The sequence below is a fragment of the Papio anubis genome, chromosome 4 (genome assembly GCF_008728515.1).
Source record: "Papio anubis isolate 15944 chromosome 4, Panubis1.0, whole genome shotgun sequence".
Lineage (NCBI taxonomy): Eukaryota > Metazoa > Chordata > Mammalia > Primates > Cercopithecidae > Papio > Papio anubis.
This window is the reverse complement of record NC_044979.1, coordinates 45,930,215-45,956,117: the sequence shown is the minus strand read 5'-3', so window position 1 is coordinate 45,956,117 and position 25,903 is coordinate 45,930,215. Positions and strand designations below refer to the sequence as shown.

General features: G+C 35.1%; 1 protein-coding gene across 2 annotated transcripts in view; it reads right to left on the bottom strand.

Annotated features, from left to right (window-relative positions):
* Window positions 1-605: 605 nt before the first annotated feature.
* Window positions 606-25,903, bottom strand: part of BMT2 (base methyltransferase of 25S rRNA 2 homolog) — a 111,487-nt gene continuing 86,189 nt past the window's right edge. For both annotated transcript variants that reach the window (XM_003896496.2, XM_021936195.2), the window contains 2 exons: window positions 10,810-10,924; window positions 606-3,804 (listed from right to left, as the gene is read on the bottom strand). In XM_003896496.2, the coding sequence (XP_003896545.1) occupies window positions 3,175-3,804; window positions 10,810-10,924 (745 nt within the window). In that variant the 3' untranslated portion in view covers window positions 606-3,174. The remainder of the gene's footprint in view (window positions 3,805-10,809; window positions 10,925-25,903) is intronic.

Sequence of the window (25,903 nt, the reverse complement as noted above, 5' to 3'; positions counted from 1 at the left end):
TGTGTTTAAAGCTTTTCTTATTTCCTGTTCTACGTCTGTGAATTAAGGATTTTAAGCAGGGGCAAAACTATAGGATCAGCAGGTAATCATTCTTGGATACAGATATTAAGTACACGTAGCATGCTTGTCTTCACTCTTAGGTCATAAGCTCCACGAGAGCAGGGGACAATGATCACTCCAATCCTTGCTGCTTTCCCAGCAATATAGCACATGGCAGAATTCAAACATTTGTTTAATAAACAACAACAACAAAAAACCTTTCATATTACGATAAAGACATCTGCTGCCCTGAAAGAACTGATAAATTATTATGTAGTTTACTTTCAAAAAAAAGAATATGATATGGTTGACACATAATGAAGTAGAATTTATGCTGTTGCCCTGCTTCTGTCATAAACATGACAAAACATGACAATGGGAAGCCACTTGAGTTCTCTGGATCTCAGTAAATAAATTTATGACATTAAGGGATTTAACAAAAATGAAACCCAGTTGGAAAATTGTACAAGTCACTCAAGTTCTAAATTGCTTCCCAATGCCAAAATCACTTAGTGAGATACATCAAGGACCACAGAACTTTCGGTTTACAAGTAACAGACAAAGAATACTAGAAAATTTAAAATTTTTAATAAATGTGCTTTGTTCACAAAATGTGAAAAAATACAACAAACACACACGTACATTTTCAGGTATGCTACCTCCCACCACTTGGCAACTATGGTAAAACCATATGATCTAGTCATGATCCTGAAGAATCCAACCAAATGATTACCATTTGTTTTTGAAACAACCAAATTATTTTGGAGAACCTGCTGTGAATGTGACAGGAGGCCTTATAACTTCTTTATATCCGAAATGAAATAATTCTTAGGAGTACCCATACAGTATTAGAAGGCCCTATTAACTTCCACTTGTTATTACATACATGATCTGGCATCAAGCTGCAATGACTGCTTATACTTCAATACTTATACACTGAATTGGCTTTGGTGGAATGTATATCAGTTTAAATCTGTGCCAACCTAATTTGAATAAGCTGAATTTACAGTAACAAATGATATAAATTCAAACAAATTTATACTAAGTGGTAGTAGGTTTTATAAAGAGACTTCCTCAGAGTACTACGTAAAATACATCATGCACACTTTGGAGCATAAGCAGAATCAACATCTGTAAACAATCAGAATTTATAGCACCAACATTTTAGCTATAACACAAAGGCTGACTCCAGGGTCATACTACACCAGCCTTTCAAAAGTGCTGTTTTCATTTACTTTCAAAGCATTTTCATTTGGTGTATTGTTTTCTTTTCTCTTAAGATATTTACCCAAGTCAAAAAGCAAACAGTATGGTAAAAGTTACTACCAAAATTGTTCAAAATAGTTCTGTATTATCAACACAGTGCTTTTTTCCCCCTTCTCTTGGGGAAGCTACAAGGCATAATCCTGTAGTGCTTAACTGGAAACAACAGTCAATCCTAAATATTAAGCAATCTTATGCTATTGAAAGTAAATGAAAAATTTTGAGTTACTTGTGGCATATTTGAGCAACCAATATTTATTGCATTTAATCAACTGACTTTAAAAAATCACAATCTTGTTACTTTCATTAATTTAGCAATGTGAAATTTAATTTGAAATACTGGGTACATACACTCAACCATTTATATCATAAAGGATAAGTTTTATATTTCTAAATAAAGTTTGACATTCAAAGGTACTACGGCAATTCACAATAAGCACAAAAACATCAGCTTTACCAGAGTAAAGAAGTGCAGTTTATGAAATTTAGGATCAACTATTGAAAATGCAAGTTTCCTTTAAAAACATACAAACATACGCACAACATTAACCATGAAATCTGAAACTGTGATATTTCAGTGCAAAAACCTCAGTATGAGGTAATTTTAATGTAATAACCACTTGAAAAAAAAAATCCACACAGTGGCACTCTTAAAAATGATAGTTTCCGTGACAATTGCTGGCTGACAAGACAATGTGGACTAAATGTTCTTAACTGTTTAAACTAATCTTGTCTTGTTTGGACATATATTTTTCCCTAATCATTTGCTTCTGATTCAGAAACACAGAAAGGCATTTATTAATGTGGAAAGGGAAAATTCCCACAGCCAACTAATTGATATATTCAAAGAAAATTTTCTGATAGAGTTTAGATAGAAATTAAGATACCAAAAGGTCAAAACCATTTTATGAGATCACCAACAGAGGATTAATTTTAAGTTTTTCCATATAATTTGAAACTTGTAGTGCGGCACCTCCTTCACAGAAAGGTGAGGACCCTATCAAAGTTGGTTTCAACAGAACATAAACTCTTCCAAGTGCAAACCCTTTCAAAAAGGTGTTTTAGGTCATTATTGAGTATTACATTGTTCCTTGCTTAAATAAAACATTTTGTAAATGAAACCTAAGTTTAAGAAAAGTAAAAGTGAACTCTCAGGTAAATATACTTCACACCAAGGCCCAAATCAACAAAGTTATGAAAATACTACTTTGGCAATGGTGTTTAATGGATAGGGCTAATGAAATTAGAATACATACTTTGGGGGAAATCTCTCCCCCAATGTCTGATGCTGTCAAATGAGCTTTTAATAGAAGGAAGAAAGAAAAAGAATTATCACCAATTACAAAAAGTTCAGGAAATATAAAGGAACATAAAATGACTTTCTGTAACATCACAATTTTAGTTAGAAAAAAGAAAAAGATAAGTGCATCACAAAACAACTAACCGATCTATTTTTCTGTATCACATTTAACTTGTGAGTCATCAAAGTGCAATCTACAGCTTTCTACATCTTAAAGTTTCCCATTCAATGGTTTATAGTCAACACTGAAAAGTTGAAAAGGAAAACATATAGCAAATTATGCTTGTTTTCACAATAGCACTAAAGAGAAAAAGGTACCTTTCTATGATAGTGCTAAATGCTAAAGTAACAGAAGTTTCTGCTATGACATGAGTCACTCTGCATGAAACTTTAAGCTTTCTATATAAGAATAAATTTTAAAATTGAGAAGTAGAAAAAAATAGCAAACTCTGTAAACCTCTGCATTTCTTTTATGCAAACCAGGTTTTCAGTACTGAGTTCATGTTAGTATTTCCAATTGGTGTAAGCAATTAGTTTAGGAGCCTGGACTGAAAGGGCCTTTTGCTTCTATATTAACTTAAAAGTAATATGGGGTCCTCTAGCTCATAGAAAGGAATAGAGCTGGCTTGACTTTCTCCAGAATCTGAGTCATATGGAGCATCAGGGAGTTCTGTGAAACCATATGCTAGTTGTTCATCTTCTATATCTGATCGAACATAGCAGGAAGGATTAGAATATTCCTCATCTTCTATACTGTTGAAATCTTGAGGAATATATAACATTCCTGGGTAGTTCCTACTAACCAAGTCACTTGTGGTTTTTAGAGAGATTTTCCTAAATGCCATCAGATGCATATGTGAAAATTTTGAGTACTTGAAGCGTTTAAAGCCCAGAGACTCTATAGCAATCTTCCAGCTTTTCATCATCATAGCATGACGGTTCTGATGGGAGGAATCAGGTGTGATGATAAGTAATAAACCATTTAACACTAACAGTTCATGGGCTTTCTTGCAGCAAATCCATCGCTGGTAAGGAGATGGAAAATAAGAAAGGAGGAGAGAGAAAACAACCACATGGAAAAGTTCTCCAGGAAGAGAATCAATAGGGTTTTTCAGCTGCTTCAAAAAAGCATCTATAGCATCCTGTGCAAGCTGGAGTGGTTGCTGAAGCTGTAAGTTCAGGAAATCACATTTATAGACACTCTGCAGAAACAGAAAACAAGGCATATTAAGAACTTCAAGATTATTTCCACTTTAATACATAGACTTTTCAGCAAACCATTTCACATATCATAGTAATAATTCCAGCATTGATTATACATTTTTCCTTTTAAATTTTAAACTTGAACAGATTTATTCAACCACAACTTTTACAAAAAACGCAAAGTAGTTAAGTCCAAAGACTTGCTAATCATCATTTAAATATATATTTTTGCCTAACAATTTAAAATGTGAAATAATTTAAGTGTGTATTTTGGGTTAGGACTTACATGAATTTTAATTTGGGTAGGAGTTTACAGGAATGACATTTCTATTTACATTCAGTTTAACATTTACAGTTACCAAAAACAAGCTAATATAAAAACTCTAAACAAGAAATACCATGAAATAAAGATGAATCAAATAAATTAAAGAGGATAATGAAAGAGGCATTATAAAATTTGTACAAGCAGAATGATTCCAAAACTGAAGTTATTTGAAACCATTAACTTTAAGCATTTAAAAAGTAACCCTCAACATTACTTTTATTTTATTAAAAAGCTAATCCCTGGTTTGGAACAAACTAAATTTAGTTAGACAAATGGCCATGGGAAACAATACAACTAAAGGAATAAACAACATTATATAATTTGCTAAATCTTAAAACTATGGAAATGGACCAGAAGAAAGCAATTTTAAAATTAGACAAAAATTACTCTGTCATATACTAATAGTTATTAACGAAGATATGACCTAATACCTTAATCCCTCACTCATGTTAGTGTATATACAAGCTGGCCACATAGTCATCTGGACTGTTTATTAGGAAAAGTGATATGTAATGTTCTAGTACCAGAAAAAAAGATGCTTTTCTTCTTCCCTTTTTCTTAAAGGCAGCTTTACTCATGTATAAGTGACACAAAAGCGTAAGTCTGGCAAGTTGTGATGTATTTGTACACTCATGAGACCACGGGCATTGTCAAGTTAATGAATAGATCCAACATCCCATAATTTTCCTTATGCCTCTTTATAGTCCCTTCCTTCTCTTCCCCTGCCAGCAGGCAATCATTGATGTGATTTCTATCACTATATTCAAGTTTGTGTTTCCTAGAATTTCATATAAATAATAATTTTGAGATTTTTCTTGCAGGTATTAATAGTTTATTCCTTTTTAAATTGCAGAATGGTATCCCATTGTATCAAGGATGTACCACAGTTGGTTTATCCATATACATCTGTTTATGGATATCTGGGTTGTTTCTAGTTTTTGGTTATTACAATTCAAGCTGCTGTGAGTATTCCCATTCATGTGTTTGAATCAACATTCTTTAATTTGTCTTGGGGAAATATCTTGGGTGGCTAGATCATACAGTAGGTGGTGTAGTAAGTTTAATTTTTAAATAACTCCCAACTGATTTCAAAAGTGGTTATGTAGTTTCATGTTCCCACCAGGAGTATGTGAGTTCCAGTTCCTCCAAATCCTTATTAACTCTTGGTATAGCTAGTCTATTTCATTTTAGTAATTGTTATAGGTGTGTAGTGGTATTGCAGTTTTAATCTACATTTTCCTAATGAGTTAGTGATGTTTATCATCTTTTCTCAGATTTATCTGCCATCCAGATATCTTCTGTGTTAAAGTGTTCAAATATTTTGCCCATTTAAAAATAATTGGGTTTCCTTAAATTTTAAGTATTTTCTTACTGGGTTTTGAGAGTTCTTTATATATTCTTGATGCAAGTCCTTTATGATATATGACTTGAAAATATTTTCTTAGTATCATGTGGCTTATCTTTTCATTCTTTTAACAGTGTCCTTTGAAGAGCTGAAGTTTTAATTTTGATGAAGACTAATTTATCAATTTGTTATTTCTCAGATGTTGCTTTCGAAGTCAGGTCTAAGAAGTCTTGTCCTATCCCAAGGTCATAAAAACTTTTTTTTCCAAAATGTTTTCCTTTAGTAGTTTTATAGTTTGTTTTTTTCATTTAGGTCTATAATACATTTTGAGTTTTGTTTTTTTTTTTTTTTTCCAGATGGAGTCTCACTCTGTTGCCCAGGCTGGAGTGCAGCAGTGTGATCTTGGCTCACTGCAACCTCCACCTCCTGGGTTCAAGTGATTCTCCTGCCTCAGACTCCTGAGTAGCTGGGACTACAGGCCCACATTACCATGCCTGGCTAATTTTTGTATTTTTAGTGGAGACGGAGTTTCACCATATTGGCCAGGCTGGTCTCGAACTCCTGACCTTGTGATCCGCCCACCTTGGCCTCCCAAAGTGCTGGGATTACAGGCATGATCCACCGTGCCTGGCCAAGTTCATTTTTTTTTATATGGAGTGTGGTATGGTCTGAAGTTTCTTCTTTTGTATATGGATACCCCTTTGCTTCAACACCACTGTGCAAAAGACTATGCTCTCCATCTTGGGCAAAAATCAGGTATCTAAGTTTGGGCCTATTTGTGAACCATCTATTATATTTCACTGATATTCTTGAACATCAATACCACACTGTCTTGAATACTGTAGCTTTATAATTTTGAAATCAGGTAGTGTTACTCTCCAACACTGTCCTTTTTCAAAGTTGTTTTGAGGTATTAATTCTAGGTCCTTTCAATTTCCACACAAATTTCAGAGTAAGTTTTTTAATTTCTATAAAAAAGCCCATAAGAGTTTGGTGAGGACTGCACTGACTCTATACAGATAGAGTCTCACTCTGTCACCTAGGCTGGAGTGCAGTGGTGTGATCATAGCTCACTGCAACCTCCACCCTCTGGGCTCAAGCAATCTTCCTACCTCAGGCTCCTAAGTAGCTGAGACTACAGGCAAGTGCCACCACATCTGGCTAATTTTTCTTTTTTTTTTTTTTTGTAGAGACAGGTTTTTTTCACATTGCCCAGGATGGTCTCGACCTTTTGGATACCAGCAATCCACTTACCTAGGCCTCCCAAAATGCTGGGGTTACAGGTGTGAGCCACTGCACCCAGCCTAGGTCATTTTACTTTCTCCTAATTTGTGGTTTGCAGCATTTGGATTTTTCTACTTTTGTCAGATTTATGAGCTACATATTTTATATATGTTTACATATAAAATATTTCATATTTTTGATGCTAGAGTATATGGTACTGTTTTTAATTAAAATATTTCTGATTGGTTGCTGCTAGTATATACACACAAATATCTATTTTTATTTATCTTTAAAGAGTTTAAACAAGAAGAGAAAATCTTTTTAGCTGTATAGTTACCACTTCTAGTGTTCTTCATTCCTTTGTGTAGAGCCATATTTCTACCTGGCTAAAGCACTTCCAACTTAACATTTCTTGTAATATAAGCCTGCTAATATTGAATAATTTCAGTTTTTAGATATCTGAAGAAAATCAATTTCATCTTCATTTTTGAAAGATATTTTGGCTGGGTATAAAATTCTAGGTGACTTTATTTCAGTACTTTAAGGTGTCTTTACAATTTCTGGGAGCTTTTAAGACTTTATCACTAGTTTTAGAAGTTTGATTTGATGTTCCTTGGTGTAATTTTTCTTCATGTTTCTTTTGTTTGGAGTTTGTTGGGCTTCTCTGAATTTGTGAGTTTAAAGCTTTCATCAAATTGGAAAGTTTTTGGCCATTATTTTTTTAACCCCGCCTTTTGGGGGATTCCAATTATGTTTATATTTAGCTGCTTAGATTTGTATCACTGATGCTCTTCTATTTTAAAAATTGTGTTTCATTTTGGATAGGTGTTATTATCTTCAATTTACCTTTCCTTCTGCAACATCTAATATGCATTAATCCTATCCGGTATGCATTTTCACATCACACATTGTAGTACTGTCTCTAGAACAGTTTCTTCTTAGCTTTTTATACAGTTTTGATATTTTTAAAATAATAACACTGTATTGAAGCATAACATGTATAACGGAAGAATATAAACTGTGTAAATGTTTAGCTTAAGGAATTTTCCCAAACGGGTATTATCTCTATTTTAATGTCCTTGTTTCTGTGTCAGTTTAGGGTTGGTCGTTGTTGGCTGATTTATCTCCTCACTGTGGGTCCTATTTTCTTGCTGCTCTTCATGGCTATAATTTTTTTTGGATGCTAGACATGGTGAATTTTACCTTGGTGGGTTCTACATAACTATGGATTGCTATAAATATTTCTGAACTGTGTTCTGGGATGTAGTTAAGATACCTGGAGACAACCTGAACTTTTTGGGTCTTGCTTTTAAGATTTGTTACGTGGGACTAGAGCACTAGTGTTTAGTCTAAGGCAAATTATTCTCCATTACTGAGGTAAGACCCTTCTCTGTGTACTCTATTAAATGTCTGTGAATCTTGAATGTTCCAGTATGGCTGATGGGAACAGGTACCATATTAGTACTTCCCTGTGTGAGTGCTGGCCACTGTAACCTCTAATCCTTTCGGACAGTACAGTCTCATGTAGTCTTCTCATATACATGTGTGCTGATCTGTACTCAGCTGAGTATTCAAAGGGGGACCTTTTGCAGGCCTCTGGAGTTTTCCTTCTATGGCTTTCTTATTTTCAGTAGACCATTCTAGAAACACGAGCTGCCTCGGTCTCTGAGGACTCACAACTCTATCTTCACAAGTCACGGAATCACCTGAACTCTGCTAGGGTTTCTCTCTGTGCTACATCCTGGAAACTCTCTCAAGGCAATATCCTAGAGTAACTGTAGCGCTTGTCTCATTTGTTTTCCATCTCTCAGAGATCACTGTCCTTCATTACCTGATGTGCAGTGTCAAATTATTTCAAATATTTTGTCCACATTTTTGTTGCTTCAAGTGGAAGAGGATAAAGCTGGTCTATGTTATCCCATCTTGGCTGGAAGAGTAAGTCCCTTTACTCTGTTTTAAAATTATAGGATTCTGAACTGTGAAACTCTGATTCTACACTTAAGTTATTTATAGCAGTTCTTTTGTCTTCCCTGGTGACTATACAATTCAGTGTTTATAACCCTATCCATAGATAGATTTAATATTAAGCTTAAGGATCAGATCAAATGGTCATGATGTCTCAGCAGTCCCTGAATCATGTATGTCTTGAGGAAGGAAGGGAAGAGAATTCATGCATGAAGCCACTTGGGCTTTAAAACTAGTTCCTGATGGCACAGAAATTCTCTGCAGTGGTAAGCTAAGAACAGTGATTTTAGCATAGAGAAGACGAAAGTAGAACTAACAGGAATGGTTTTAGGACTTGCTTGTTCCTCAGTGTTATACCGATTTAATCATGCTCATCAAACTGATACATAATTAAAGTTAAATCTTCATGCAGGAACTTACCAGTAGTAACAACAAACATTTATTTAGCAGGCACTACATAAGAGGTACTATGCTTGGTGCTTTAAATACTTTTTTTTTCCCCAAGAAAACATTACAACATCCTATGAAATGTGGTCCACTACTAACCCCATTATACAGGTGAGAAAACTGAGGATCAGAGACTAGAAAAAGGTGATGGAGAGGTTCAAACCTAGGTTGGAAATATTCTATTCTTTTATTTTAAAAAGTATTAAATATACTAGGCACTCTTCTAGGTACTGGGAATACAGCAGTAGAGGGAAAAAATCCCTAATAACTGATATATTAATATTCTAATCCATACTTTAAAAATAACATTAAAATGCATTTTATAAATATTTAAATGCATTTTAAAAAATTTTTTGTGTCTGCAGTTCTATCAAGAGTAAAATGGTAAACATAATGAATTAATGTTATGCTGGAAAAAGATCTTTTTCTGATATAATGTGCCTACTTTAGAGTCATCTATCTTTAAGAAATGCCTTTAACACAAACTCTTGGCATCACATGATTAAGGTAAAAGAAAGTTCAAGCTGGCTGGGTGTAGTAGTTCATGCCTGCAATCCCAGCACTTTGGGAGGTTGAGGCAGGTGGATCACCTGAGCTCAGGAGTTCGAGACCAGCCTGACCAACATGGTGAAACCCAGTCTCTACTAAAAATACAAAGTTAGCTGGGTATGGTGGTGCATGCCTGTAATTCAGCTATTTCAGAGGCTGAGGCAGGAGAATTTCTGGAACCTGGGAGGCATAGGTTGCAGTGAGTGATCATGCCACTGCACTCAAGCCTGGGCAAGAGTGGAAACTCCGTCTTAAAAAAAAGTTCAAGCTGATAAGGAGGTGATCCTGCTTCACTGAATTGAAATGATAGTGTCATAATAACTGACCCATAGGAAATATTCTCAAAAGAAAGGATAGAATCTATCATTTACTGAGTTCCTACAATTTACCAGGCGAAGTGTTAAGTAGTTTCATTGACTCAAGTACAAACAAGCTGGATTTAATAAAGTTCTGGCTGATGCAAAAGCCCTTGCCTCTTTCTACCATTCCATAATGGCTCTACAACACTATATATTTCAGAAAGAGATGCATTAAAAGAAAATAATAAACCAAATACAACAAAATGCAAAACCCAAACACTACAGCTATGTGGAATTCTGTAATCTACTGAAGTTTCTTTTTATTGTTAGATGGAGTCTCACTGTGTCGCCCAGGTTGGAGTGCAGTGACGCGATCTAGGCTCACTGCCACCTCTGCCTCCCAGGTTCAAGCGATTCTCCTGCCTCCGCCTCCTGAGTAGCTGTGATTACAGGTGCCTGCCACCATGCCCAGTTAATTTTTTTATTTTTTAGGTTTTGCCACGTTGGCCAGGCTGGTCTCAAACTCCTGACCTCAGGTAATCCGCCCATCTTGACCTCCTAAAGTGTTGGGATTACAGGCATGATCCACCATGCCCAGGTGAAGTTTCTTAATTGCTAAGCTTTTACTCTAACATAGTTCTAGATTATGGCTATTTAGATGATAAAGAAAATAAAGACAAAATTTGCTTAAATGCTCAATTTTTCACAAAATGTATTTAGTTTAGAATAGAAATTTCTTCTTAATGGGTACACATGAAATATGTTTGCTATTTTAGGGATGCAAAGACAGTGCTTTTCTTTTGTAAATATACACGTAAAATATTGAACTCTGAAACAAAACTATGCATACCTCTACAGCAGGTACAATGTCTATGCCAACAGTTAGAAATTCTTCAAACTTCAGAAATGGGTTAAAGCAGCTGCCAACATCAAGTAATCTGATTTTTCCTGAGGCTTGTAGCAACCTAAAAACACATATTTTATGAGAACAAAATCAAACATGAGAATTTAATAAATCACATAGATTATCAGCTTTTTAACTTGTTGGTCTCAGGACCCTTTTACACATTTAAAAATTACTGAGGCCCCCAATGAACTTTCATTTCTGTGAGTTATATCTATTAATAATGATCATATTTGAAGTTAAGATGAACAAGTCTTAAAATATATTCATTTATTAGACTTAAAAAGGACAGTAAAAATGTACAGCCTTGTTTTATATATATTTACTTATTTAATTTTTTAAAAATGGAGACAAGGTCTTGCTATGCTGCCCAGGCTGGTCTTGAACTCCTGAGCTCAAGTGATCCTCCAGCCTCAGTCTCCCAAAGTACTGGGATTAGAGGCATGAGCCACTGTGCCTGGCCCCCCCCCAACCCCCATTTTAAAAAAATATATTTTTTCAAGTCTCTAATGTCTGGCTTAATTGAAAATGAATGAATTGTAATATCTACTTTTGCATTCAGGCTGTTGCAATATCACATGCTATGTAGTCTCTTGGAAAACTCTACCCTCATGAAAGAGTGAGAGTAAAAACCAAATGAGAATCTGTAACAATATGTAATACTATACACACTACTAGATACTCATTCTAATCCTTATTGGGCTATGGTTAAGGAGTTCTCGAATCAGAAAGGCTAAGATCATAACCTGACTCTGACCCTTAACATGTAATACGGGGATAATAGTGGTACTCACCCTTAGACTTTTTTCCAGAATTAATAAGATAATACATTTCATACTTGACCCTATGCCTAGTACATGGTAAGTGCTTAAAAAGTGGTAGGTATCATTGCTCTCTATTACCATGTTATATAAAAAATTTGTATTTCTTCCACTAATGGTTTTCCCAAGTATAGTAAAAGTAGAATTTGCTATATGCTAAATTCTGTAGTATAAATTCTAGTAAACTGAGTAGCAAAACATTTCTGAGAGTCTTAAAAAATATATACTTCTTATAAATTGAATTTTCTATCTCAATGGAGTAACTTAAACCATTCAAGTTACTTCAACATTATGGAACAATCACCAATAACTTAATCATATCATGGATGAGCTTAATAACTGATCAATTCTCAGTAATATACTTAGTCTATTTCAAATTATTTGGCTTAGCTCCTTATTTTTTTATTTGCATAAAGTATACACAGTTTAAAGAATAGTCACTCAGTGAGTGACCACGTAATTACCACTCAGGTCAAGACACAATGCCTACACCCCGGAAACATGATCCTCCCTGATGACATCCCCACACCCTTCCAAAATGGTAGTCACTATCCTTATTTTAGGTAGTCACTATCCTTATTTTAGTCACTTATCCTTATTTATTCCCTTGATTTCCTTTTATAGTGTTAAGTACCTATGACTGAGTACTAGAGACTTAAGTACCTATGTCTACAGTTTAGTTTAAACTACGTTTTGTGATTTGCTGCTTTCATTTGATGTTATGTTTTTGAGTTGTTTGTGCTTCTATAATTCACTTTTACTGCTGTATAGTATATACTTAAGACTTTTATTAGTATGGCATTAAGTCTAAAGATCATTTAAGGAGAATTAACATCTTTACAATATTCAATCTTCAAATCCATGAACATGAATAGTTATCCATTTACCTAAAAAAACTGTCAATAGTTTTGATCATTTTCTCTAAAAAGTTTCCTCACATCTTTTGTTGGAGTTATATTCCTTGGTATTTCCTAGTTTTTGATGCTTTTATTATCTCTTTTCCCATGGAACACTTTACTGTTTTTTTTTTTTTTTTTAAATTTCATTTTTTTATTGTTGGTTACACAGATGCAATTGACTTGGATACAATAGTTCCCCCTTATCTGCTGTTTCACCTTTTGTGGTTTCAGTTACCCATAGTTAACCATGGTCTGAAAATGTTCAACAGAAAATTCCAGAAATAAGCCAATTCATAAGATTTAAATTGCGTGACATTCTGAGTAGCATGGTAAAATCTCACACCATCAGACCCAGGACATGAATCACATCCATTTGTCCAAAGTATCCACACTTTTTACATTAGCCATTAACAGGATATCTTATGATCCTGATATCTAACAATGGACATAGGCATGGCTTCATGATTTAGGATTACTGAAAGCAGATGATCCTCCTCCTCCTGATATATGGTCAGAAGGTCAACAGTAGCCTAATGCTATGTCACAATGCCTATGTCATTCACCTAACTTCATCTCATTGTATAGGCATTTTATCATCTCACATCATAAGGGTAAGTGAAATACAGTAAGATACTTTGAGATACCATACTCACATAATTTTTATAGTATTTTGTTATAATTGTTCTATTTTATTGTTATTCTTATTGTGCCTAACTTATAAATTAAACTTTATCATGGGTATGTATATATAAAAACATAGTATGTATATAGATTCAGTAATAGCTGTGGTTTTAGGCCTCCATGGGGGGTGCTGGCATGTATTCTCTGTGAAGGAGGGATGGCTACTATGCATATCTTTTTTAGATCCAGCAGCTTTACTAAATTTATCTCGATTGCTTATCTGTATATTATTTTGTGTACTCTAGGTACGTAAGTTCCTAAACTGTGAAAAATGACATTTGTGTTTCACTCACCTACCCATCCATTTTTTTCCCCCTTACCACTCTGCCCAGGACTTCCAATATGTTGGTAGATAGAAGTGGGCAAGTGGATGGACGCTATTAATCCTAGATCAGAAGGAACATTCCAATGTTTCACCATTAAATATAATAACTGGTATAGGTTTTATATACTACCCTTGATAAAGTTGAAGTTCCTTTTTTATAAACTTTTATTTTAGGTCCAGGGGTACATGTACAGGTTACATAGGTAAACTACGTGTCTCAGGAGTTTGGTGTACAAGGAGTTTGGTGTACTGATTATTTTGTCACCCAGGTATAAAGAGAGTTCCCAATAGGTAGGTTTTTTAATCCTCTTCCCTTCTCTGTCTCCACCCTTAAGTAATCCCCAGTGTAATCCCCAGGAAATGTTGTTTCCCTCTTTGGGTCCACGTGTTCTCATCACTTAGCTCCCAGTAATAAGTAAGAATGTGAGGTATGTGGTTTTCTGTTCCTGAATTAGTTTGCTTAGGATAATGACCTCCAGCTCCATCCATGTTGCTACAAAGGACATGATTCCATTCTTTTTTTATGGCTGCATGGTATTCTATGGTGTACATGTACCACGTTTTCTTTATCCAGTCTACTGTTGTGGGGCACTTAGGTTGATTCTATGTCTTTGCTATTGTGAACTGCGCTGTGATGAACATGTGTGTGCATGTGTCTTTATTGTAGAATGATTTATAGTTCCTTGGGTATATACCCAATAATGGGATTGTTGAGTCTAGTGGTAATTTTAAGTTCTTTGAGGAATTGCTACACTGCTTTCCACAATGGCTGAACTCATTTATATTCCCACCAGCAGTGTATTAGCATTGCCCTTTCTCAGCAACCTTGCCAGCAGCTGTTATTTTCTGACTTTTTAGTAATGGCCCTTCTGATGCCTGTGAGATGGTGTCTCATTGTGGTTTTGATTTGCATTTCTCTAACGTTTAGTGATGTTGAGCATTTTTTCATATGCTTGTTGGACACATTTATCTTTTTTTGAGAAGTGTCTGTTCATGTCCTTTGCCCACTTTTTAATGGGGTTGTTTTTTGCCTGTAAATTTGTTTAAATTCTTTATAGACGCTGGATATTGGACCTTTGTCAGATGCATAGTTATATTTTCTCCCGTTCTGTAGATTGTCTGTTTATTCTGTTGATAGTTTCTGTTGCTGTGCAGAAGCTCTTTAGTTTAAGTAGGTCCCACTTGTCAATGTTTTTGTTGCAATTACTTTTAGCATCTTTGTCATAATCTTTCCCAGGTTTTATGTCCAGAATGGTATTTCCTAGGTTATCTTCCAAAGTTTTTCTAGTTGTATATTTAAGTATTTTTAACTGATCTTGAGTTTATTTTTGTGTATGGTATAAGAAAGAGGTCCAGTTTCAATCTTCTGTATATGGTTAGTTACCCCAGCACCATTTATTGAATAGCGAGTCCTTTCCCCATTGTTTTTGTCAACTTTATCAAAGATCAGATGGTTGTAGGTTTTATTTCTGGGTTCTCTATTCTGTCCATTGGTCTGTGTGTGTTTTGGTACCAGTACCATGCTGTTTTGCTTACTGTAGCCTTGTAGTATCATTTGAAGTTGGGTAACATGTGATGCCTCCAGCTTTGTTATTTTTGCTTAGAATTGCCTTGGTGATCTGGGCTCTTTTCTGGTTCTACATGAATTTTAAAATAGTTTTTTTTTAATTATGTGAAGAATGTTCATTGGTATTTTGATGAAAATAGCATTGGATCTGTAAATTGCTTTGACAGTATGGCCATTTCAACAATAATGATTCTTCCTATCCATGAGCATGAAATGTTTTCCATTTGTTTGTGTAATCTCTGATTTGAGTATTGTTTTGCAATTCTTGTTGCAGAGATTTTTCACCTCCCTGATTAGCTGTATTCCTAGGTATTTTATTCTTTTTGTGGCAATTGTGGATGGGATTGCATTCTTGATTTGGCTCTCAACTTGAATGTTGTTGATGTATGTGAATGCTACTGATTTTTGTACATTTATTTTGTATACTGAAACTTTGCTGAAGTTGATCATCAGATCTAGGAGCTTTTAGCAGAGACTAGGGGGTTTTCTAGATATAGAATCATGTCATCTGCAAACAGAGATAGTTGGACTCTGCTCGTATCTGTTCCTTTTATTTCTCTTGCCTGATTGCTCCGGCCAGGACTTCTTGAAGTCATTTTTATGCTTAGCTAGGGTGGTTTTTCTTTTTTTGACACAAATCCATGTGGAATTTTATCAAATGCATTCTATATATTTGTGCAGCTATGACTATGTGGTAGAAAAAAATTCATTAATTGTACAGTGTCAAATCAATCTTGCATTCTTTGGAAGGCCTTAATTTGGTTTCTATATATAATTCTTTTCATAATCTGAAGGATTTGTTTTATATGTCTGTGTGTATATATAGTCAATTCTGACTACTTGTAGTCATTTGGTTCTATAAAGTGACCATGAATGTTGAATTACTAAATGCTGAACAATGGCTCTTACGGAAACTACAGGATTAGGTCTCTGGTCACAACATTTTCATCAACACAGACCTTGAATTTATGTGTTTCTGTTTAAAAGCACTATATTTAATACATATTGTTGATGCATTAACATTGAACTCGGGCCAACAGCACTATAACTCATGCCTGAAGGAAGCTTACATAACACATGTATTTTCTTTGTAAGGCACTATACAGCATTCTTGTGCTTAGGAACACTAGACTTCAACACCGTATGTGGGGGTTGTTTTAAAAGCAAAGTCATCAACAAAAAGCACAAACAAAAAATGTAACACCAAATAGGCTGTGAAAAGGGTATTTGTGTAAGAGAGCAGAAACAAGGCATAGCTCACCTTGTTGGACCTCAGCTGGGAAGTTTGTGTGTAGAATGAGCCAAATTTTTTATCACAAATATTGATTGTAGTGTTACAAGTAAGTAAGTTTTAGTAAGTTAGGTAATTCACAGGGAATTTACAAATGAGAACTGACTGTGTATATGTATTTTCAGGATTTTACATTTATGTTTATAAGTGGACAAGTTTGCTAACCATGTTGTTCAAATATTTGATAGTCTTAAAATGTTTCCTCAATCTTCCACCATTAAGGAAAAAAAAACCAGAATAATCTCTGCAAATTGATTTAAAGGTATTTTGTTATTTTCATATATATGTTTATTTTTGCAAAAAGAAACCTAGAAAGGATAAACCAGAAACTAATAAAACCTCAGAATATTTGGAACAAAGTAGATGCTTTAAGGATGAGATGGGATGTCTGACTATACCTTTCATTGTAGTTTTGACTTTTGAAAGTTGTTAATGTTTTACATATTCAAAAAATAAAATCAGTAGACTAGAGAAAAATACAATGGAATAAGAAGATAAACTAATGAATCTAGTTAAATGTCAAATAACCCAGAAGGAAAACTAGTAATTCAATACCACTTGAACATACTATTCTGAAGATAATAATCTTGATGGGTAATATATTCTAAGGACAAAAAAAAAAGGGGGGCTGCAAAAATACCCTGAAGTTTTATCATGAAAAATTTTTATGTTTGTTGTTGTGGTGGTGCTGATATAGTCATTTTGAAATTATTTTGTAATGGCAAATAAACTAAAGTTGCTGGGAGATACAAATTCAGAATGAGGGAACGGATGGAAAAAACCCTGCAGTGATGGATTAGAATTAGAGGTTTCATAAGAAAGGATGTCCAAGCAGTGACACCACAGTAATGAAGAGAATATCTAATACTCAGAATTTGGTTTCTAAATACCATTCTCTCACTAAAAGGAACCTGTACTACTTAGAGGAATAGCTTATGCCAGGGTTGAAGCAGAGAAAGTATATGGTAAGCCTGAATGATCTTATTGTACAAAAAAGTAAAGCACTGCTCAAACACTAGGAAAAGGCAAAAGAAACTACTTTAAAGGCATTTCCATTGGCCTAATTTGGGATGATTTCACCATCATAAGAATGAACTTTAACACAATGATTTAAAATCTGAGTCTACAGGTACTTAAACAAATAAGAAAGGGGGAGAAGGGAAAGATGTTTTTACAAAAGAATGCCAACCAATATATTTAAGCACGATAGAAATTAATCACCATTTCGCAACCACTGTAATAAAAACAACTTGATTTAGGCAAGACCATTAACGGATGCTAAAGCCACTGGTGAAAACGGAAACTTCACTTGGTGTTCATGTATAATTCACTCCACAAATTACAGATTAAAGGTACTTTTACAACGGAGGAATCTAGTAGACATCACCTTAGTCAAAAGATCAAACATCACTGAAAATGGGACAAATTGACATTTGCCCCTGAGAGCCCAGTATCACCTATGTAGCATGCTTACCAGAAACATTAATCATAGGGAGTTTTCTGTATTAATGCAGTCCAAGAGATATTTAACTAGATGCTATATGTAATCTTTGATGAATCCTGGATCAAACCACCATAAAAAATCTCCCCAAAACAACTGTAGATTTGTCTGTCAATTTTCATTATATATATAAAGTGTTAATAAATTTCATTATTTATTCAATATTTGTTTCATATATGCATGCAATACTATTAGGTACAAGTTTTAAAAACGTTATATTTTCCTACTAAATCACACCTTTTATCATGAAAAATGTCTCTTATCTCTAGCACTGATACTCTAAAGCCTCATGTTTTGGGTATCTCTCATAAGAGCATAAATTGGATTTTTATATGCAGAGTCTGACAATCTATGTTTTAATTGGAATATTTTGATCTATATTATATTACTTTTGTACTTTCTATCTGCTTTACTTATTCTATGTTTCTTTTCTCACATTCTATACTTTCTTTGGAATCACACTGGAAGTTTTAACACCCAGAGATTCTGATTTAATTGGGGTACAATGGAGTCTGGGCATTATGATTTTCAAAAGCTCCCTAAGTGAATGTATTGTATAGCTAAAGTTGAGAACTGGTTTTAGATTTTTCCTTTTTAAATCTCAGCAATTCCATATTTTTGATTTTGCTAACTTGAAAATTTTACATTGCCTTTGTCTTCACACCCAGACCATACAAAACCTTGAGAACACTTAAAATTCTGTTAACCATACAAATTAGACATTTTGTGTATTTTAATTCTATTATTATTACTGGTGTATATCTGTTTAGATTTAGCAACATATTTACTTTATTTTTTTGTTCTTCATCCTGTTTTTCACCTTAGACTTTCCCTTTGGGATCACTTTTTTTTCTGCCTGAAAGGTAGCTTTAGAATTTCTTTTAAGTGAGGTTTGGCTTTCCTATTCCCTCCTCTCCTTCTGCAACTCCAATAAAGATGTAAGTTATACTTCATTTTTATCTTCTGTCTTTAACCATTTTATTTTTTGTATTTTACATTTTCTTGTCTGTGTGAGGCAAGACAAGATAATAATGTTATCTGGATGATAATGTTTCCTAGTTTGATAATTCCCCTTCAATTCATTCCATATACTGAGTTTATGTTAAATAATTTTGGCTTTCCAAATGGCTAGTCTTAAAAGTTTCTATTCCCCATAGAAATTTTCAAGCAATTCTTTTCTCTAAAATAGCTTCATCCCTGGGATGCAAGGCTGGCTCAAAATACACAAATCAATAAATGTAATCCATCACATTAACAGAACCAAAGCAGTGAGCTGAGATCCGGCCACTGCACTCCAGCCTGGGTGACAGAGCGAGACTCCGTCTCAAAAAAAAACAAACAAACAAACAAAAAACAACAAAAAAAAAACAGAACCAATGACAAAAACCACATGATTATTTCAACAGATGCAGAAAAGGCCTTCGATAAAATTCAACACCCCTTCATGCTAAAAACTCTCAATAAACTAGGTATTGATGGAACATATCTCAAAATCATAAGAGCGATTTATGACAAACCCACAGCCAGTATCATACTGAATGGGCAAAAACTGGAAGCATTCCCTTTGAAAACTGGCACAAGACAAGGATGCCCCCTCTCACGACTCCTATTCAACACAGTATTGGAAGTTCTGGCCAGGGCAATCAGGCAAGAGAAAGAAATAAAGGGTATGCAACTAGGAAAAGAGGAAGTCAAATTGTCCCTGTTTGCAGATGACATGGCTGTATATTTAGAAAAAAACCCATCGTCTCAGCCCAAAATCTCCTTAAGCTGATAAGCAACTTCAGCAAAGTCTCAGGATACAAAATCAATGTGCAAACATCACAAGCATTCTTTCATACCAATAAGAGACAGAGAGCCAAATCATAAGTGAACTCCTATTCACAATTGCTACAAAGAAAATAAAATACCTAGGAATACAATTTACAAGGGATGTGAAGGACCTCTTTAAGGAGAACTACAAACCACTCCTCAAGGAAATAAGAGAGGACACAAACAAATGGAAAAACATTCTATCCTCATGGATAGGAAGAATCAGTATCATGAAAATGGCCATACTGTCCAAATTTATAGATTCAATGCTATCCCCATCAAGCTACCATTGACTTCCTTCACAGAATTAGAAAAAACTACTTTAAATTTCATACGGAACCAAAAAAGAGCCCGTATAGCCAAGACAATCCTAAGAAAAAAGAACAAAGCTGGAGGCATCACGCTACCTGACTTCAAACTACACTACAAGGCTACAGTAACCAAAGCAGCATGGTACTGGTACCAAAATAGATATACAGACCAATGGAACAGAACAGAGGCCTCAGAAATAACACATCTACAACCATCTGATCTTTGACAAACCTGACAAAAACAAGCAGTGGGGAAAGGATTTCCTATTTAATACATGGTGTTGGGAAAACTGGCTAGCCATATGCAAAAAACTGAAACTGGACACCTTCCTTATACCTTATACAAAAATTAAGATGGATTAAAGACTTAAACCTAAGACCCAGAACCATAAAATAGCTTGTTTTATAAATTGTAATTCATAACTCTAATATACAAAGCCTTTATGTCTGTTCTTGCTGCCTCTGCTGACTTTAGGTCATACCGTGTTCTCATACATGCTTAGTAATGATTTTTACTATAAGCAATTTACATTTCTTGAAAAATTATTTATGAAAATTCTTTGAGTAGAAATGTCTTTGCTGTATCAAGCTACCTGGAGCACCACCAGTTTAGGGCCACTTTCAACTAAATAAATACAAGGTTTTTTGAACTATGAATTTGTGCTTGGGATATACTATGGTTTCAACCTGTTCGGGCTCTGTCTGCTTTGGATGAAGGAACAGATTTACTTCTGGTTCACCAAATTGAGAAAGCAGCTGTTTGGAGATTCAACTCTATCAGAGGAGTGTAAAAACCAAAGCTCAGGTTTGCCAGTTTGGACCAATGCTCTCAGCTCAACAGAAGCTTTATGCTTTGCTTACTTTTCTGGCTTCTTGCCATTATTTGGATTTTGGCCTTATCAGTTCTTACCTAAGAAGATTTATCCATCATTTAAAAAAAGTTTTCAGTTTGGGAGATTGGTTAGAATATCTAGATAATCATATTCCAGTTTAACTTTTAAAGTAGAATATGTAAACAGATAAAATTATCTTAGTCTAAGTAGTCAGCATAAAATCAGTTTGTGACAACATAGCCAATAGTTATGAAAGTGTATGTAAATAAACAGTAGTAGTGTTTTGTTACTGTTCATTGATGTGAAAGTACTGTATTACGTGAATACATTAAGTATGCTAAAGACAACAGACTTTGAATAATCTATTAAAAGACTGTACTTTCTTCATCAAAAAAAAGGCTAGAGGGCCAATCTTAAGTGATCTTAACTGATACACTTTACTTCCATATTAATATATGCAATGCACATAGCAGGAGAACCTAACTTGAGAATCAGTCCCTCATTAAATTATTAAAAAACTAAAACTACAGAGAAGTGCTTGTTATAACATGAGTAACTACCTGAAAATGCATGTTCAGTTGCTTAAATGTTTTCAAACAAATAAAACTCCTTTGCCAAACAATTATAACTTAAATTCAGCAAATATTTAAATCATCTAATTAAAGAATAAATTTGACTCTTCAAAGATTGTATCATGCAACCATGTGCACCTTCTTTGTCTAAGCCAAGGGTTTTAAAATAATTTTTGGACCCTCAACCCCTTTAAGCAGTCTGAAGACAGATCCCTTTTCAAAATGCTTTCAGAAATGCATGAATAAATCAAATCACAAAATTAGTTATTCAGAAATAGTTATAATATTACAAGAAAAACAAAGCTACGATATAGTAACAAGTGTTACATATAATGTGTTAAAGTAACACATTAAATAATGAGGATTCAGCAATGCAATGACTGACTACCACAATTTCAAAGTAGTGATGAGAATAAGTATTCTGATATATAACTACAATATGATACAAACATCTGTAATTTCTCTAATAAAGTCATAGATACTAGTTTTGCTGCCTACATTCATAAAAGAAAGAATTGCTAAATTTTAATTGGAGTGAAACTAGAAAACCTGTAAGAGACAGATAAATTCCTGAACACATATCCCCTCCCAAGACTGAACCAGGAAGAAACTGATTCCCTGAACAGACCAATAATGAGCTGTACAGTAATAAGTAGCCTACCAACCAAAAAATGCCCAGGAGCAGATGGATTCACAGACTTCTACAGCTGTAGAATACTACAAAGAGCTGGTACCATTCCTACTGAAACTATTTCAAAAAACTGAGGAGGAGGGACTCTTCCCCAACTCATTCCACGAAGCCAGCATCATTCTGATACCAAACCTGGCTAAGAAAACAAAAAAATAAATATCCTTGATGAACACTGATGCAAAAATCCTCAACAAAATACTTGAAAACCAAATCCAGCAGCACACTGAAAAGCCAATCCACCACAGTCAGGCAGGCTTTATCCCGGGGAAGTCAGGTTGGTTCAACATATGCAAATCAATAAATGTGACTCAGCACATAAACAGAACTAAAGACAAAAACCACATGATCATCTCAATACATGCAGAAAAGGCTTCTGATAAAGTCCAACATCCCTTCATGTTAAAAACTCCCGGTCTCACCACTCCTATCCAACATAGTGTTGGAAGTTCTGGCCAGAGCAATCAGGCAAGAGAAAGAAAGAAAGGGTATTCAATTAGGAAAAGAGGAAGGCAAATTGTCCGTTTGCAGATGACATGATTGTATATTTAGAAAACCCCATTGTCTCAGCCCAAAATCTCCTTAAGCTGATAAGAAACTTCAGCAAAGTCTCAGGATACAAAATCAATGTGCAAAAATCACAAGGAGACAAACAGAGCCAAATCATGAGTGAACTCCCATTCACAATTGCTTCAAAGAGAATGAAATACCTAGGAATACAACTTACAAGGGATGTAAAGGACCTCTCCAAGGAGAACTACAAACCACTGCTCAATGAAATAAAAGAGGACACAAACAAATGGAAGAACATTCCATGCTCATGGATAGGAAGAATCAATATCGTGAAAATGGCCATACTACCCAAGGTAATTTATAGATTCAATGCCATCCTCATTAAGCTACAATGACTTACTTCACAGAATTGGAAAAAACTACTTTAAAATTCATATGGAACCAAAAAAGAGCCCTCATTGCCAAGACAGTCCTAAGCCAAAAGAACAAAGCTAGAGGCATCACGCTACCTGACTTCAAACTATACTACAAGGCTACAGTAACCAAAACAGCATGGTACTGGTACCAAAACAGAGATATAGACCAATGGAACAGAACAAAGCCCTCAGAAATAATACCACACATCTACAACCATCTGATCTTTGACAAACCTGACAAAAATAAGCAATGGGGAAAAGATTCCCTATTTAATAAATGGTGCTGGGAAAACTGGCTAGCCATAAGTAGAAAGCTGAAACTGGATCCCTTCCTTACACCTTATACAAAAATTAATTCAAGATGGATTAGAGACTTAAATATTAGACCTAAAACCATAAAAACCCTGGAAGAAAACCTAGACAATACCATTCAGGACATAGGCATGGGCAAGGACTTCATGTGTAAAACACCAAAAGCAATGGCAACAAAAGCCAAAATTGACAAATGGGATCTCATTAAACTAAAGAGCTTCTGCACACCAAAAGAAACTCCCATCAGAGTGAACAGGCAACCTACAGAATGCGAGAAAATTTTTGCAATCTACTCATCAGACAAAGGGCTAATAGCCACAACCTACAAAGAACTCAAACAAATTTACAAGAAAAAAACAACCCCATCAAAAAGTGGGCAAAGGATATGAACAGACATTTCTCAAAAGAGGACATTCATACAGCCAACAGACACATGAAAAAATGCTCATCATCACTGGCCATCAGAGAAATGCAAATCAAAACCACAATGAGATACCATCTCACACCAGTTAGAATGGCAATCATTACAAAGTCAGGAAACAACAGGTGCTGGAGAGGGTGTGGAGAAATAGGAACACTTTTACACTGTTGGTGGGATTGTAAACTAGTTCAACCACTGTGGAAAACAGTATGGCGATTCCTCAAGGATCTAGAACTAGAAATACCATATGACACAGCCATCCCCTTACTGGGGATATACCCAAAGGATTATAAATCATGCTGCTATAAAGACACATGCACACGTATGTTTATTGCGGCACTATTCACAATAGCAAAGACTTGGAATCAACCCAAATGTCCATCAGTGACAGACTGGATTAAGAAAATGTGGCACATATACACCGTGGAATACTATGCAGCCATAAAAAAGGATGAGTTTGTGTCCTTTGTAGGGACATGGATGCAGCTGGAAACCATCATTCTCAGCAAACTATCGAAAGAACAGAAAACCAAACACCGCATGTTCACACTCATAGGTGGGAACTGAACAATGAGATCACTTGGACTCGGGAAGGGGAACATCACACACCGGGGCCTATCATGGGGTGGGGGGAGGGGGGAGGGATTGCATTGGGAGTTATACCTGATGTAAATGACGAGTTGATGGGTGCTGACGAGTTGATGGGTGCAGCACACCAACATGGCACAAGTATACATATGTAACAAACCTGCACGTTATGCACATGTACCCTAGAACTTAAAGTATAATAAAAAAAAAAAAAAAACAAAAAAAAAAAAACCAGGATAGTACTGGTAGATGGACACATAGACCAATGGGAGAGAATAGAGAGCCCAGAATAGAGCTGCACATCTACGACCATCTGATTTTTGACAAAGCTGACAAAAACAAGCAATGAAGAAAGGACACTGAATAAATGGTGCTGGAATCAGTGGCTAGCCCTACACAGAAGATTGAAACTAGACCCCTTCTTTACACCATATACAAAAATCAACTCAAGATGGACTGAAGACATAAATGTAAACCTTAAAACGATAAAAACTTTGGAAGGCAACCTGGGCAACACCATTCTGGACATAGGAATATGCAAAGATTTCATGACCAAGATGCCAAAAGCAATTGCAACAAAAGCAAACTTTGACAAATGGGATCTAATTAAACTTAAAAGCTTCCACACAGCCAAAGGAACTACCAACAGAGTAAACAGACAAGCTATAGAATGGGAGAAAATATTTACAAACTATGCATCGACAAAGGTCCAATATCCAGCATCTATAAGGAACCTAAACAAATTTACAAGAAAAAACAACCCCATTATAAAAAGTGGGCAAAGTACATAAACGGACACTTCTCAACAGAATACATACACATGGCCAATAACTGTATTAAAAAAAGCTCAGTATCAGGATCATTAGAGGAATGCAAATAAAAACCACAATGAGATACCATCTCACACCAGTCATAATGGTTATTATTAAAAAGTCAGTAACAGATGCTAGTGAGGTTGTGTAGAAAAGAAAATGCTTATACACTGCCGGTAGGAGTGTAGTTAGTTCAACCATTGTGGAAAGCAGTGTGGTGATCTCTCAAATACCTAAAGCAGAAATACCATTTGACCTAGCAATCCTATTACTGGCTGTATACCCAAAGGAATACAAATCGTTTTACGATAAAGACACATGCATGTGTATGTTCGCTGCAGCACTATTGACAGCAGCAAAGACACGGAATCAACCTAAATGCCCATCAATGGTAGACTGGATAATGAAAATGAAATAGTATTGCAGCCATAAAAAAGAACAATATATAATGTCCATTGCAGGAACATGGATGGAGCTGGAGGCCATCATACTTAGCAAACTACTGCAGGAACAGAAAACCAAATAGTGCATGTTTTCACTTATAAATGATGAGAACATATGGACATAAAGAGGAAAACAACAGACACTGGGGCCTACTTTGAGGGAAGAGGTCAGGAGGAGGGAGAAGATCAGAAAAAACAACTGTTGGGTACTAGGTTTAGTACCTGGGAGACAAA